We start from the raw sequence: 17,722 nt of genomic DNA on the forward strand, positions 1-17,722 counted from the left end.
GGCACATTGGGAAATGTGCGGAGTGGAAAAGTAGATGTCAGTGCCACATGTAGCGTGTCTGCTCCACACACTAAATAATCCAAGTAGTAGCCACAAAGTTAAGCGCACTGCAACATCAAGGCGATTCACGCAAGGAAGTAAAATTCCAAAAGTTTATTGCTTCATTTTAAAAACAAGTAAATACAATAAGCACACATAAAACCAAAAAGGTCACTGCAGTGACCAAGTGCACATGTGCACGAAACGTGTCTGAGTGTGTCTCTGTCTACACAACCTTTTTGGTTTTATGTGTGCTGATTGTATTTACTTGTTTTTAAAATGAAGAAATAAACTTTGGGAATTTTACTTCCTTGCGTGGATCGCCTTGATGTTGCAGTGCGCTTAACTTTGTGGCTACCAGTGTAGCAATACCTCTGTATTTTCATAAACATATAGTTGTTGGTTCGCTTTGACAGAATGCATGGGGGCCCTGTAATGAGGAGGAACACAGCAATGTGCTGCTCGAGTTCCACATCAGAGTAAGTACAGTTCACCTTATAAGCTGATACATCAATGCTAATGAGGATCATGCTTGACTGCACGTAAATGGCAACATTTAAACTGTTCCTAAATACAAGCAATATTAAAGTGCTGAAGTATGCTAATAGTACACTACATCCTATGCTGTAATGGGGGGCTTTGCTCTTTTAAAATGAGAGGAAAGCACCCATCTCTCAAATTCACTCTCCCTAATAATTAGCACAGCAATGTCTGATATATGGTATAGTTTTATCAGACATTAATTACAGGGTTTTAATTTACCTTTAGTGTACATTCTACTAAAACAAATGTGCCTGAGGGGGTAGCATTTTTATGTTCGCAGTAAACTCTGGATAAAATATTTCAGTGGACATAGGACAAATATAATACTATTAACAAAATGTGACATTGGTAGCTAATACAGGTAGTAAGGATTGCTTTTAGGCTAGTAACCTCAGCCTCTGTTTGATTCACAGTTGAGAAATTGTAGTGAGAATTTTTGACAGGTGCAAACATTTTTTCCCCCTGATATGTTCCTCATCACTCTTTATACCATCTACAGTGTATTAAACTTGCAGTATAATAGAGTGGTATATTTTTAGTTTAAAATAGTTGACTGGAACAAGAACTTTCAGTACAATTTCAGCACATGTGTATTCATCTTTATCTTATCTCTTTTTGTGTATATTTACAGAAGTAGGCTCAGCCCTTTCAAATGGATGTGTACTGCAGATTTACTTCCCTGGGAAGTGTGTGCCTTTAATCCTTTTTTTAACCTATTTTAAAAATGGCTTTATTCTCCAAATAATCAACACATTGTAATTGTGCTTTAGTATAACTGCCTAATTTAAAACTGAATTTAATTTCAAAATGACCGGCAGAAATTCTCATCGCAGAAAGTGAAAGAGAGTTCTGCCTCTGGGGGTATGTGCAGGGGAGAATATTTTGTTTTGAATATTCAAGGAAATTCGTTTAGCCCTTAAGGACCAGTGATCTTGCTGACAGAGATTGAGCTATTTCTGCATGCCCGGCGTGTGGGGAAGTGCAGAAAATCACTAATGCAGAGAGGGTTGTGACCATGAGGTAGATTTATCAAATGCAGAGCGGACATGATTCGCTGCAGTGAATCATGTCCACCCGGCATCGCTAAATGCTGACAGCATACACTATCGGCATATAACATTGCATAAGCATTTTTGATGAAATGCTTGTGCAATACCACTCCTTGCACATTCGCAGGCAATTGGACACTAGCAGGGGGTGTCAATCATCCCGATCGTATCTGATCGGGATGATTGCAGTCCGCCACAAAGGAGCAGCGGTCTTATGACCGTTTCTTCTTAACTTATGTTTCTGGCGATCCAGAAACTCAGGGTAGATTTCAGCATCTGCTGATTGATAATTCTACGCCATGGGGCCGATTTATCAAGCTCCAGAATTGTGTGAGATTCTGCTAAATGAAAAGATTGAGCTAGTACCAAGATATCGTCCGAATAAGGAAACACCGCAATACTCTGAACCTTTGACACCGAGAACCTTTGAAAAGATTCTCATAGCTCTCGCTAGGCCAAACAGAAGAGCGACAAATTGGTAATGCTTGTCTAGAAAAGAGAATATCAGAAAACGATAGTGGTCTGGATGAATTGGAATGTGAAGATAAGCGTCCTGTAAGTCTATTGTGGACATGAAATGACTTTGCTGAAAAAAGGCAGAATACTCCTTATAGTCACCATCTTGAAAGTTGGGACTCTTACAAAATGATTTAAAAATTTCAGATCCAGAATTGGTCTGATCGAATCTTCTTTCTTTGGGACAATGAATAGATTTGAATAAAAATCCCATTCCTGCAGAGGAACTGGAACAATCACCCCTGAAAGCTCTAGGTCTGAAACACATTTCCGAAAAGCCTGAGCTTTCACAGGGTTTGTTGGAACATGAGAAAGAAAAAAATCTTCCCATGGGAGGTCTTATTCTAAAACCTATTTGATACCCCTAAGAAACAATATTCTGAATCCATTGATTTTGAACAGAAACTGTCCAAATGTGTTGAAGTAATTTCAATCTGTCCCCCACCAGTTGAACTGGTTTAAGGGCCGCACCTTCATGCAGTCTTAGGGGCTGGATTTGGTTTTTTATAAGGCTTGGATTTATTCCAATTCGGAGATGGTCTCCAATTAGAGCCAGAGGCCTTAGGGGAAGGAGAGGTCTTTTGTTCTCTATTCTGAGGAAAGGAATGAAAACGATTGGGAGCTTTAAATCTACCCCTAGATTTCTTATCTTGGGGCAGAAAAACTCCCTTTCCCCCGGTGATAGTGGAGATAATAGAATCCAATTGAGAACCAAATAAATTACTGCCCTGAAATGATAAATATAGTAATCTAGATTTAGACACCATATCAGCATTCAAAGACTTAAGCCATAAAGCTCTTCTAGTAAGAATAGCTAAATAAATAGATTTAATATTAATCTTAAAGGGACACTGAACCCAATTTTTTCTTTCATGATTCAGATAGAGCATGCAATTTTAAGCAACTTTCTAATTTACTCCTATTATCAATTTTTCTTTGTTTTCTTGCTAATTTTATTTGAAAAAGAAGGCATCTAAGCTATATGTTTTGTTCAGAACCATGGAAAGCACTTGTTCATTGGTGGATGAATTTATCCACCAATCAGCAGGAACAACCCAGGTTGTTCACCAAAAATGGGCCGGCATCTAAACTTACATTTTTGCATTTCAAATAAAGATACCAAGAGAATGAAGAAAATTTGATAATAGGAGTAAATTAGAAAGTTGCTTAAAATTGCATGCTCTATCTAAATCACGAAAGAAAAAATTTGGGTTCAGTGTCCCTTTAATGACATCAAATATAGAATCACAAATTAAATAATTATCATGTTGAAGTAAAAGAACAATGCTAGACAATTCAGGATCTGTTAACTGTTGAGCTAAACTGTCCAACCAAAATGTTGAAGCAGCAGCAACATCAGCCATAGAAATGGCAGGTCTAAGAATATAGCCAGTATGTAAATATGCTTTTCTAAGATAGGATTCAATCTTTCTATCTAAAGGATCCTTAAAGAAATTACTAGCTTCCATAGGAATAGTAGTACATTTGACAAGAGTAGAAATAGCCCTATCAACCTTAGAGACTTTTTCCCAAAACTCTAAATTAGCCACAGGTAAAGGATATAGCTTTTAAAACCTAGAAGAAGGGTTAAAAGAAGCACCAAGTTTAGACCATTCCTTAGTAAAAATATGAGAGATAGCATCTGGATTAGGAAAAACTTTAGGAGTAACCTCAGAAGTTTTAAAAACAGAATTCAAACGTTTGCTATTCTTGTTATCAAGAGGACTAGATTCCTTGATACCCAAAGTAAACAATACTTCCTTTAATAAAGAACAAATATATTCAATCTTAAAAAGAAAGGTTGATTTATCAATTTCAGTCTCTGAAGTAGGATCCTCTGAGTCAGAGAAATCCTCATCAGCAGAAGATACGTCAGTATGCTATCGATCATTACAAACTTCATCAGATTTATGAGAAGTTAGGAGAGACCTTTAACATTTATTTGAAGGTGGAATAGCAGGCATAGCCTTCTCTATGGCTACAGCAATATAATCTTTTATATCTACAGGACTATCATGTACATTAGACTGTGAAGGTTTAACAGTAGATGTATTTGTACTTATAGAAACATTATCAGCATGTAATAATTTTTCATAACAAGTGCCACATATTTGAGCTGAAGAAGTAAGATCAGCTAATTTACAACATACACACTTAGCATTGGTAGAATTGTGTTCAGGCAGCTTGGTTCCTACAGTAACATTAGAGGCAGGATCAGTTTAAGACATCTTGAAAAATGTAACAAAAAATAAAAAATAACATTTAAACAAAATATCCAATTTCCTCAAAATAGCAGTTTCAGCAATGGGAAAAAATGCTTATGATATTTCTTTTTATACAAAAGTAAAATCAAAAGCAAGCAACCTAGCCCTCTATGAATCAAATGAGAGCAGAGAGCAAAGAGAGAGAGACTTAATATAACAAATTTTGGTGCCAAGAATGGCGTAAATGCAGAGAAAAAAACTTTTGGCGCCGAAGCTTAACAAATGAAATGACGCGACTCGCTTCATAATAGGCGCGACTTTGCGGCAAAAAAATTTGCGTCAAGAAAGTCGCAAGAAATAACGTGACTTGTGTCATGGTAGACGCAATTTCGCGCCAAAAAGTATTTGCACCAAAAAAAATGTCGCAATAAAAAGTAACATTCTGCGTCATCGCGAGCCTAAGCCCATGAAAATTTTGACAAAAACAGACTCCAAGTTACAACTAACTGGAACCCCAGGTAAGCCTAAAAACTCCCATAAACATAATTTCCATGCTGAAACTGTTAGACTGCAAAGGGAAATACACAGACCTGACTCATGGCAAATATATATAATATACATTTAAAACTTTATAAGATAAAGTGCCAAACATAGCTGAGAGTGTCTTAAAAAATGATACACACTTACCAGAAGACACCCATCCACACATAGCAGACAGCCAAACCAGTACTGAGACAAATCAGCAGAGGTAATGGTAGAGGAGTATAATGTCAATCTGTAAAGGGAGGCAGCAGATGAATCCCTGCAACCGATTTACAGAGAGCCTTAGAATAGATTTCCCATAGGGGAAAACATGGTATCATTAGGCAATACTCCCTTCACGTCCCTCAGACAAACACTGTACTTAGAGAGGAACTGGGCTTCAATATGCTTAGAAGCGCCTATCACAGAAGAATCAAGCACAACTTGCTTCACCACCTCCATGAGAGGCAAAGTTTGTAAAACTAAGGTATGCGTGAGGTGGGAGGTGTATTTATAGGCATTTTAAGGTTTGGGAAACTTTGCCCCCTCCTGGTAGGAATGTATATACCATACATCACTAGCTCATGGACTCTTGCCACTTACATGAAAGAAAAAAATATTATCCCTTTAACTATATGTTTTACCCCTTTGCAGGAGTTAAACACACAGGTCTAAGTAAGCAAATGTGCAATAAATACATTTTGCAACACAGTAGAGCAGTTGATCAGCACTTTCATGTCTCTTTAAAGGACTAGTAAATACAGTAGATTTGCCTAATCAACAAATGCATGACAAAAAGACAATGCAATAGCACTTAGGGGTCGATTTAGCAAAGCCTTTCACCACCCTTCGACCCCCTACGACTGCAGGTTCTCAAAATAGAATCTGCAGACCGTATTTAAAGGGACAGTAAACACCAGAATTTTTGTTGTCTAAAAAGGTAGATAATCCCTTTATTACCCATTCCCCAGTTTTGCATAACCAACACAGTTATATTAATATACTTTTTACCTCTTTGATTACCTTGTATCTAAGCCTCTGCAAACTGCCCCTTTATTTCAGTTCTTTTGACAGACTTGTATTTTTAGCCAATCAGTGCTGACTCCTAGGAGTTTCACGTGCCTGAGCTCAATGTTATCTATGTGAAACACATGAACTAACGCCCTCTAGTGGTGAAAAACTGTCAAAATGCTTTCAGATTAGAGGCGGCCTTCAAGGTCTAAGAAATTAGCATATGAACCTCCTAGGTTTAGCTTTCAACTAAGAATACCAAGAGAACAAAGCAAAATTGGTAATAAAAGTAAATTGGAAAGTTGTTTAACCCCTTAATGACCGGACCATTTTTCAATTTTCTTACCCTTAATGACAATGGCTATTTTTACATTTCTGCAGTGTTTGTGTTTAGCTGTAATTTCCCTCTTACTCATTTACTGTACCCACACATATTATATACCGTTTTTCTCGCCATTAAATGGAATTTCTAAGGATACCATTATTTTCATCATATCTTATAATTTCCTATAAAAAAAATATAAAATATGAGGAAAAAATTGAAAAAAACACACTTTTTCTAACTTTGACCCCCAAAATCTGTTACACATCTACAATCACCAAAAAACACCTATGCTAAATAGTTTCTAAATTTTGTCCTGAGTTTAGAAATACCCAATGTTTACATGTTCTTTACTTTTTTTGCAAGTTATAGGGCCATAAATACAAGTAGCACTTTGCTATTTCCAAACAACTTTTTTTCAAAATTAGCGCTAGTTACATTGGAACCCTGATATCTGTCAGGAATACCTGAATATCCCTTGACATGTATATATTTTTTTTTAGAAGACAACCCAAAGTATTGATCTAGGCCCATTTTGGTATATTTCATGCCACCATTTCACCGCCAAATGTCATCAAATAAAAAAAAAAGTTCACTTTTTCACAAATTTTGTCACAAACTTTAGGTTTCCCACTGAAATTATTTACAAACAGCTCCTGCAATTAAGGCACAAATGGTTGTAAATGCTTCTTTGGGATCCCCTTTGTTCAGAAATAGCAGACTTATATGGCTTTGGGGTTGCTTTTTGGTAAGTAGAAGGCCGCTAAATGCTGCTGCGCACCACACGTAAATTATGCCCAGCAGTTAAGGGGTTAAATTAGGTAGCTTGTAGGGAGCTTGCAGGGTTAATTTTAGCTTTAGGGTAGAGATCAGCCTCCCACCTGACACATCCCACCCCCTGATCCCTCCCAAACAGTTCTCTTCCCTCCCCCACCCCACAATTGTCCCCGCCATCTTAAGTACTGGCAGAAAGTCTGCCAGTACTAAATAAAAGGAGTTTTTCTTTTTTTTAATAAAAAAAAAAAAAATGTTTTAGCTGTGATGGACTCCTGCCTTAGCCCCAACCTCCATGATCCCCCCCCCCCCCCCAGCTCTCTAACCCTCTCCCCTACCTAATTGCCGCCATCTTGGGTACTGGCAGCTGTCTGCCAGTACCCAATTTGCCCCCCAAAAAAGTGTTTTTTTTATTATCTTTTAATACCATTTTAATTTTTTCTGTAGTGTAGCAGCCCCCCACAATACCCCAACCCCCTCCCCCTCCCAGATCCGATATATATTTAATTTTTCCCCCCTCTTCCCACTCATTGGTGTCAGTGTGGGTAGGTAATCGCGCGCGCGCACGCGCACGCGCGCCCCCGCACGCTCCCGGCACCCGGCGTGCACATTGCACTAACAGGAGCCGGATGCCGGGTAGCGATGGGCCGCCCACCCGCCTCCCTGTTGCGCTCCCACCCACCAACGAACCGGCCGCATCGCTACCGGTGCAGAGAGGGCCACAGAGTGGCTCTCTCTGCATCGGATGCTTTCTAAAGGGTATTGCAGGATGCCTCAATATCGAGGCATCACTGCAATACCCTGAGAGCTGCTGGAAGCGATTGCGATCGCTTCCAGCACTCTCTTAGACAAGTGACGTACCAGGTACGTCCATTGTCACTAACTGCAAGTTTTTGCAGGACGTACCTGGTACGTCACTTGTCATTAAGGGGTTAAAATTGCATGCCCTATTTAAATCATGAAAGTATTTTATGACTTTACTGCCCCTTTAACAAGCAGCAGTCATCAGACTTCAGCTTTCATAACCTTTCGCCACCTCTTGCCCGACTGGGCAGATTGACAGCTCCTGCCCGCGCGTGATTGGCTGTGCTCATGTGTAATGCTTAATTCCGGTAGAGGAATTCAGACCGCCAGAGGCAGGCTGTGGTGGACAGGGGTGCGCATGCGCACCCCTGTCCGCCTCAGCTTGATAAATCGACCCCTTAGTCTGAACTTCAAATGAGTATTTATTTCTGACAAATTTCAAAGTTATGTCTATTTCCACTCCTTCTGTATCATGTGACAGCCATTAGCCAATGATAAATGCATATACGTTTATATTTTGTGACATCTTGCACATGCTCAGTAGGAGGTAGTGACTCAAAAAGTATAAATATAAAAAATCTGTGCACATTTTGTTAATGGAAATAAATTGGTAAGTTCTTTTAAATTGCTGCTCTATCTGAACCATGTATGTTTAATTTTGACTTGGGTGTCCCTATCTCTTTACATGTAGCTCAATCAGAAAGATAAAAATACAAAAAAAAATTATAATTTAAAGTAGACCTGTGCAGCAGTGCAAAATCCATTTCAGACTAATCTTTCGGAACGGATATTCTGAAAAATTCAATTTCCAAATGTTCATCTGCTGCACTATTCAGTATTCGTTTTGTTTAAATGGATGTAAATGTTCCTTTGTTACAGGTGAAAAAGTTCACCTGTAGCCTTATACTTACCTATAGCACACTGGAGAGCATCGCTAATCCCGACCCTTCTTCACAGAGACCCAGGCCACACTAGTAGGAGACCTTTTCCTTTAGCGCAGGCTCCCGGATCCGCCGCGCTAAGCATCCAATTAGTGAGGCCCAGGGCTCTGTGAATAAGTGTCGAGATTAGCTCGGCTCTCCAGCGTGCTACAGATAAGCAGTGTTCTCCACAGAAACGTTGGCCAGCAGGGGGGCATTATAAAGTAGCCGGGTGGGGGCAGTGTTATGTTTTCTAATATATCATTTTCTGCTGTTTAAAGCACAAATCAAATGATTTGCACAATTTAACATAAATGCATTTAATGATACTTTGTGCAATAAAAATGGAATATTTTTCATATTGGGTAATTTTTAGCTATTTTAGCAGGGTGGTCAGTAAAATCAGGCAGGTGGTGCACCAGCTAAAAATGTCCTGGGGAGAACATTGGTATTTAAAAGACCATTAAATATAGTTGAATTGTATAATTAACAAGTGCACAATTAAAAGACAAAGCAATAACACTATGAATTTCAGATAAACAGTAGATTTTTTCTGACAAATGTATCTTTCCCCCCCATTTGCCGGCCCCCTGTTCTGTGTGACAGCCATCAGCCAATCATAGACTAGTATACGTATAGAAAACCGGAGGTGAGTGAGTGATAATGGTTACCTGTGTGTGTTGGAGAAAACGCTGTCGTCCTTCAGCGTAATGAAAATACAACACCCTGTATGCCGAAGCTGCAGTTAGAGTCCACAGGCATGTAAATCCTTAGTAGGAAACAAAAGAATCAGGTTCTCCACACAGGGCGAAATAGGTAAAATGCACCAGAGGGCCATGAAACGCGTCAGTGACATAATCCCTACCTTTGTCTTATGTGCGTTTGTTTGTTACTACTTTTAATGCATACTTAATAAATCGTTAATTTTTAATGCTTGTGCATAGTGTCTATCTCTAATCCTCAAGGACTGAGTTTACCCATTTCACCCTGTGTGGAGTACCAGATTCTTTTGTAGTATGCATACACCCTGTGAACTTGTGCACATGCTCAGTAGGAGCTGGGGCATAATAAAGTGTGCATAATTTGATAATGGAAGAAAATTGGAAAGTCTCACAAAACTGTATACTCTATCTGAATAATGAAAGTTTAATTTCAACTTTAGTATCCCTTTAATCTTTTAATTAAAGCAAAATTTAAAGGGACAGTCAACACCAAAATTGTTATTGTTTAAAAAGAATTTACTACCCATTCCCCAGCTTTGCACAACCAACATTGTTATATTAATATACTTTATAACATTTAAACCTCTAAATGTCTGCCTGTTTCTAAGCCACTACAGACAGCCTCTTATCACATGCTTTTTTATTTGCTTTTCACAACAGGAGACTGCTAATTCATGTGAGCCATATAGATAATATTGTGCTCATGCCCGTGGGTTGTGGATGACACTGCATTAATTGGCTAAAATGCAAGTCAATAGATAATTAACTACATTAATAAATAAATAAATAGCCATGTGATCAAGGGGGCTGTCAGAAAAAACTTAGATACAAGGTAATCACAGATGATAAAGTATATTAATATAACCATGTTGGTTATGCAAAACTGGGGAATGGGTAATAAAGGGATTATCTATCTTTCTAAACAATATAAAAGATTTGGAGTTGACTGTCCCTTTAAGTAAAAATTACATTTCTATTATTTATTTAGAGTCTGTAATTTTCAGAAACTTTTCATTTTAATTCTGTTACCAAATGTACTTTATTCTCTTGGTATTCTTTGCTGAAAAGCATATCTAGGTAGGCTCAGGAACTGTAATGTACTACTGGAAGCTAGTTGGTAATTGGTGGCTTCACACATATGGCTCTTGTCAATGGCTCACCATATGTGTTCATCTAGGTCCAACGGTGCATTGCTGCATTTGTAGCTGACTTTAAAGGGACATGAAACTCATATTTTTTTTCTTTCATTAATTAGAGCATACAATTTAAAAAAACAAATTCCAATTTACTTCTATTATCAAATTTGCATCACTCTCATGTTATTCTTTGTTGAAGAGATATCTATATAGGTAGCGTGCACATGTCTGGAGCACTACATGACAGGAAATAGTGCTGCCATCTGGTGTTCTTGCTAATGTATAACATTGCTGCAAAACTGCTGCCATATAGTGATGCAGACATGTGCACACTCCTGAACTTACCTTCATGCTTTCCAACAAAAGATAAAAAGAAAATGAAGAAAATTTGATAATAGAAGTACATTTTTTTTTTAAATTGTGTAAAATTGAATGTTCTGCCTGAATCATGAAATAAAATGTTTGGGGTCTATGTCCCTTGTTTAACCCCTTTGCAGGCACAAAGCTCTATGTAAGCAAATGTGCAATAACTAAATGATGCAACACATTACAGCATTTGTTCAGCACTTTCATGTCTATTTAAATGGTTTGCTAACAATGCATTTTTATTTTCCTCTCCACCAGCAATATCTTGTGAAATATGGGTGGGTGACACCTGTGAATTGGGAGGAACAAGCATTTGTTCAATTCTCTGAACATGACAATGACCAGGCACCTCGAGATATCTCCCAACTGATACAAGAGGGAGAACCTTCAGAGCAGCCCAGGGTGACTTCTTCAAATATGACTGATTTAACCCCGTCCTTTGCAGAATCATTGAAAAAATTTCAAGAGGCGAATGGGTTAAATGCCACTGGAGTCCTGGACAGTGCAACAAAGACAGCAATGAATAAGCCGCGCTGTGGTGTCCCGGACCGTAAACTTGCATCAAAACGCAAAAATGGAACTTTAAGTCTTGCTGGTACTGAGGATGATTCTCACAATCGTACCTTACCAGAAGTCCAAACCCAGCGTCGCAAGAGAAGTTTTTTTTCCAAACTGGTTGAATACCACAGAAGAAAGCGAGATAACAGAGCCACTCAGGAAAACAGCCATTCTTTAAGCTTCTCTAAAAAGATATTGAAGTGGAGATTGATGGGAGAAGGTTACAGCATGCAGCTGAGCATCCAGCAGCAGAGGAAAGTCCTTGCATTAGCATTCCGTATGTGGAGTGAGGTGATACCTCTGCAATTTGAAGAGGACTTGACAGGAGACAACATAGATATACGAATAGGTTTTGGCACAGGTAGGTGACAAGGTTTACCACTAGTGTATCCCCAGTGTCCCCATTTGGTTACATCTAAGTGTCATGTCTACTATGTCTGATATCCAAGAGCTTTATGTGGCTAAAAGGGCAAGCCGATTGTTCTCTCATTGGCTGAATTGAAGTGTAGAAAAATGGGCAGGTAAATGGAATATGAGATTTAATATGGGAAAATGCAAGGTTCTACATTTTAGAAGTAAAAATAAGCAGGCAATCTATTATTTAAATGGGACAAAACTTAGCCAAACAGAGGAGGAAAATTATTTTGCTAAATAAAAGGTGCTTGAGAGGTGACATGATTACTTTATATAAATATATTCAAGGCCTGTATACAGAGATGGCAGAAGCTCTGTTTATTCCAAGAAAATATTTTGTGACAAGAGATCACAATTTAAGGCTGGAGGAAAGGAGATTTAATCTCCTGCAACGGAAATTGTGGAACTCACTACCAAAGGAGGTAGTGAATGCCAATACCTTATAAATATTTAAAAATCGTTTGGATACATTTCTGGCTAGAAACATTATTCAGGGATATGAATGCTTGTGTTAAATGGGTCACATTTGTAATGGGATTAATTTAATCTCAACTGGAGCTTTTTTGTTAGTATATTAGATTTGTATAGGTTGAACTTGATAGACTTCAGTCATTTTTCAACCTCATTTACTATGTTACTATGTTAAATAAATAATAAATATGATGAAAAAGGATATAAAGTGTCAAATGACGCAGGAGTTTCTAGATTCACAATATCTCATAGAAAAAAAGAAACAAATTATGGTGCAATATTGTTACATAATATAATGTGAAAAAATGTCTCAGTAATTTACTCACATAACTTTGAGCTATCTTAAAGTAAATGTAAAGTTGAGCTTATTAGCTCAAATCATACGATAGATGTTTAAAAATGAATGAGACTTTTAGTATATACTTATCTTCAGAGATATTTCACATGAAACGCTATACAGATAAGAGATGATCCTCCGGTCGCTATATTCAGCAATTGATTGACAGATGACTCATCTGCAATTAACTAATCGTTGTGTCCCTCCCCCCCGGGTCGTGATGTTTGTGCAAAGGGATTGAAGGGAAACGATTGACACCCCCTGCTAGTGGCCGATTGGCGGATCATGTCGAACAGTAAGTTGATAAATCGGCCCCTATGTGTTTTATATTTAGAGACATGGTAACAAACTTTGGCAGCAGCAATTCACTTAACACTGGGAGAGCTTATCCTGACAGCCTTGTGAAGCAGGACTGCACATCACTTGAGCTTAAAGTGAAGGTCACTTTTGATGAATTAGTGCCCGGTTTTTAATAATCCTATTAAAAACAAGGGCACTTTAATTCATCAAAATTGACATTTCACTTGTTTTCTTCAAAAACGTACCTTTTAATCCTGACAGCCGCTCCAGTGATTCCCCCGGCCGTCGGAAGCCTCTTCAAACATCAGAAATGATGAATATGGCAACCTCCAATCACGGCTTCCCCCCCGAGGGAATCATGGCCTGAGGCAACACCGGATTCGTCCTTTTGGACTCACGAAGAGGGCTTGCAACGGGCGGAGGACAGTGCTGGAGCGGCTGTCAGGATTAAAAGGTACGTTTTTGAAGAAAACGAGTGAAATGTAAATTTTGATGAATTAAAGTGCCCTTGTTTTTAATAGGATTATTAAAAACTGGGCACTAATTCATCGAAATTGACCTTCACTTTAAGATAGCTCAAGGTTATGTGAGTAAATTACTGACACATTTGTTAACATTATATTATGTAACAATATTGCACCATAATTTGTTTCTTTTTTCTTGGAGATATTGTGAATCTAGAAACTCCTGCGTCGTTTGACACTTTGGCATCTATTTATCAAGCCGTCAACTTACTTGCATTCAACTGCACCAATACGCTCGCCTAAGATCGCCTAAAATCGCTGCCGCGGACCTGAATACGTTCTCCAAAATTACCAAAAAAGCTGTCAAAAAGCCGCGCACCAAGTACGGTGCGATGAGCAGCGGACTGTTGTTAACTAACAGTCATCAATCTCACTGCTCTTTGGCTTTTTCCCAGCTTTATTGGTACCCTGTCACTAAACACCCACACTATACTATACTGTTTTACCCCCTATACCGCCGCTCCCGGAGCCCACCGCAACTCTAATAAATGTATTAACCCCTAAACCGCCACTCACGGACCCCGCCGCAACTAAATAAAGTGTTTAACCCCTAAACCGCCGCTCCCGGAGCCCACCACCACCTATATTATACTTATTAACCCCTAATCTGCTGCCCCCTACACCGCCCCACCTACATGATATTTATTAACCCCTAATCTGCCACCCCCTACACCGCCACCACCTACATTATATTTATTAACCCCTAATCTGCCCCCCCTACACCGCCGCCACCTACATTATATTTATTAACCACTAATCTGCTCCTTCTACACCACCGCCACCTACCTACATTTATTAACCCCTAATCTGCCACCCCCAACGTCGCTGCCACTATATTAAATTGATTAACCCCTAAACCTAAGTCTAACCCTAACCCTAACACCCCCTAACCTAAAGGGACACTGAACCCAAATTTGTTCATTTGTAATTCAGAAAGAGCATGCAATTTTAAGCAACTTTCTAATTTACTCCTATTATCAATTTTTCTTCTTTCTCTTGCTATCATTATTTGAAAAAGAAGGCATCTAAGCTTTTTTTTTTGTTTCAGTACTCTGGACAGCACTTTTTTATTGGTGGATGAATTTATCCACAAATCAGCAAGGACAACCCAGGTTGTTAACCAAAAATGGGCCGGCATCTAAACTTACATTCTTGCATTTCAAATAAAGATACCAAGAGAATGAAGAAAATGTGATAATAGGAGTAAATTAGAAATTTGCATAAAATGTCATGCTCAATCTGAATCACAAAATTAAATTTTTGGGTACAGTGTCCCTTTAAATGTAAGTTTAGCTTAGGGTTTATTTTTATTTTATAGGCAAGTTTGTATTTATTTTAACTAGGTACAATAGTTATTAAATAGTTATTAACTATTTAATAACTTCCTAGTTAAAATAAATACAAATATACCTGTAAAATAAAACCTAACCTAAGTTACAATTACAAAAGTTCTCTATTCTAATATGTGTGCGCCTATGTAAAAACACTAGCTAAATATCTACCAAACAACAATGGTCTTGAATATTATTTGTAAAAAATAAATGATAAATTAATGAAAAAATATATATATAAAAGAACATAGTTAAATTGATGCTTAAAAGAGAATACCATTAAACGTTTGAAAAAATAATTCTTAAGTTTTTGTCACTATAATAATGCTTTACCAACAATACTGGTTAAAAAATATATCTATTTATTCAGTTCACATGCAACACATAAAACAATTTAAAAGGTTGTCTAGTAGTGTGCATATGTATAAAAGTTGGTACCAACCATTACAAACTAGTAAAAATTGTCAAAACTGTAAAAATATATAATAAATAAAGTGCAGTTATACGATTCAAAATCCCATAAAACTCATACAGGAAAAAGTAAAACAAATAATTGCTATTTTATGTTATTCCTAAAAACTCTAACCATCCAATAGAGTAGAGCAAACATATAGTTATATAAAAAACACTTTGGGTTTTTCTTTAGTGAATCTGACGGTAGACACGAGACCCACTAGTCTCTATATTACGAAGTTTGGTAAACAGTGTACAGTTCACGTTTTTTTTCGGGCAGTTAACAGTCTTTTATAATGCAAACAGACTGCTACAACACGGAGTGACATAGTGACATAGTAGCACCTTAGGAGACGCATATGCCGGAACAGCGTTGGAAAACACTAAAGATTCACTCGCAAACAGTTCTTTTTCTGCATCTACCTGTACACACTGGTGTATCAATGTGACGACACACTTGGACCGACTACTGTACAAATAAGGTACCTTATTCGAAAAACACAAACAAAGAGATAAGACTGGGCTTATAAATTGCATTATAAAAGACTGTTAACTGCCCGAAAAAAAACCTGAACTGTTAATAAGTATAATGTAGGTGGCGGCGGTGGCGGGGCGGCAGATTAGGGGTTAATAAGTATAATGTAGGTGGCGGCAGTGGCGGGGCGGCAGATTAGGGATTAATAAGTATAATGTAGGTGGCGGCGGTGTAGGGGACGGCAGATTAGGGGTTAATAAGTATAATGTAGGTGGCGGCGGTGTAGGGGACGGCAGATTAGGGGTGTTTAGACTCAGGGTACATGTTAGGGTGTTAGGTGTAAACGTTACCATAGGAATCAATGGGATATCTGGCAGCAGCGAACATGAGCTTTCGCTGCTTTCAGACTCCCATTGATTCCTATGGTATCCGCCGCCTCCAGGGCAGCGGATTAAAAACCAGGTACGCTGGGCCGGAATAGTGGCGAGCGTACCTGGTAGAAATTTGATAACTAGCAAAAGTAGTCAGATTGTGCCGAATTTGCATTCGGAACATCTGTAATGAAGTAATCATCGATCTGTGTCGGACTGAGTCCAGCGGATCGTATGTTACGTCACAAAATTCTACTTTTGCCGGTCTGTAGGGTTTGATAACTAAGGGGAATCAGGCTCGCCACAAATACGCTGCGGAATTCCAGCATATTTGCTGTTGACGGCTTAATAAATAGATGCCTTTATATCCTTTTTCATCACATTTATTATTGATTATTTTTTGTTTGTGATTGCAAGTTAATTATCACTATATTACTATGTTACTTGATGTTACAGACACAGGTGTATATCAATGAAACAGTCCAACAAAATAGATTTTAAATATAGTAAAATACAACTTTTTAATCTTAGAAAAATTCAATGCAAGCACAGTTATTGAGCTATATATATTTTTATACAAATAGAAAAAGTCATGTGCTGGAATCCTTCAGGCTGTCCATAGAAAAGCATATGTGTATATCAGCCAATCTAAGCCTGGAAAGTGTTCTTAACCCCCTATTAAACAGAGTGAATTTTAAACCAGAAATATAGAAAAAAAAATTTTTTTTTATCTATTTAAAGTTATTTTTTATCTTTCAGCATATTTTGCATTTTGTTTTAATTTGTCTTTTTGTCTTCTTCTTGAATTAAGTATTCAGACTACATTCTTTAAAGCTCTGAACTCCAACTTAATTATCTTACATAATAATATTGTGGCTCACAATATAAACTTGATAAATGAGTATCCCATCATAAAGCAGATATTTGACAGTGCAGATGAAATGCAAACATGTAAAATGAATTGCTTGACACTCTTTATATAGTTCAGAAATAAAGTGAGCAGTTCATGTGCATGCCTGGATGGTGACTATGTAAATATTTATATTTGTAGGTCAACACCTTGGTTGCTCCCAGGCATTTGATGGAGTTGGCCAGCAGTTTGCTCACGCCTGGTATTTGGGAGATATTCATTTTGATGATGATGAACATTTTACTGCATCCACCAGCGAACAAGGAATCAGTCTTTTAAAGGTGAGATCTAGACCCTGTGGGGCCAAGTTACTAAAGTGTGAGTGGACATGATACGATGCAGCCATGCGTATTATGTCTGCCGCACTTTGATAAATGCATATGATGTCTGCATTTATAATTGCACAAGCAGTTCTGATGAACTGCTTGTGCAATGCTACCCCCTACAGATTCACGGCCAATCAGCCGCTAGCAGGGGGTATCAATCAGCCCGATCGTATAGGATCGGGCCGATTGAAGACCACAGCCTCAGAGGCAGCGGACAAGTTATGGAGCAGCAGTATTTAGACCCTAGACCGCTGCTTCATAACTACTGTTTCCGGCGAGCCTGAAGCCATTTGGAGCTTGATAATTCGGCCCCTTTGTTTTATC

At 38.2% G+C, this 17,722-nt stretch overlaps 1 protein-coding gene across 1 annotated transcript in view; it reads left to right on the forward strand.

Annotated features, from left to right (window-relative positions):
- Positions 1–17,722, forward strand: part of LOC128664093 (matrix metalloproteinase-21) — a 131,535-nt gene that overhangs the window by 18,863 nt on the left and 94,950 nt on the right. The window contains exons 2-3 of the mRNA XM_053718775.1: positions 11,187–11,847; positions 17,214–17,353. Coding sequence (XP_053574750.1) covers positions 11,187–11,847; positions 17,214–17,353 — 801 coding nt within the window. The remainder of the gene's footprint in view (positions 1–11,186; positions 11,848–17,213; positions 17,354–17,722) is intronic.

Source organism: Bombina bombina, chromosome 6 (assembly GCF_027579735.1).
Source record: "Bombina bombina isolate aBomBom1 chromosome 6, aBomBom1.pri, whole genome shotgun sequence".
NCBI lineage: Eukaryota > Metazoa > Chordata > Amphibia > Anura > Bombinatoridae > Bombina > Bombina bombina.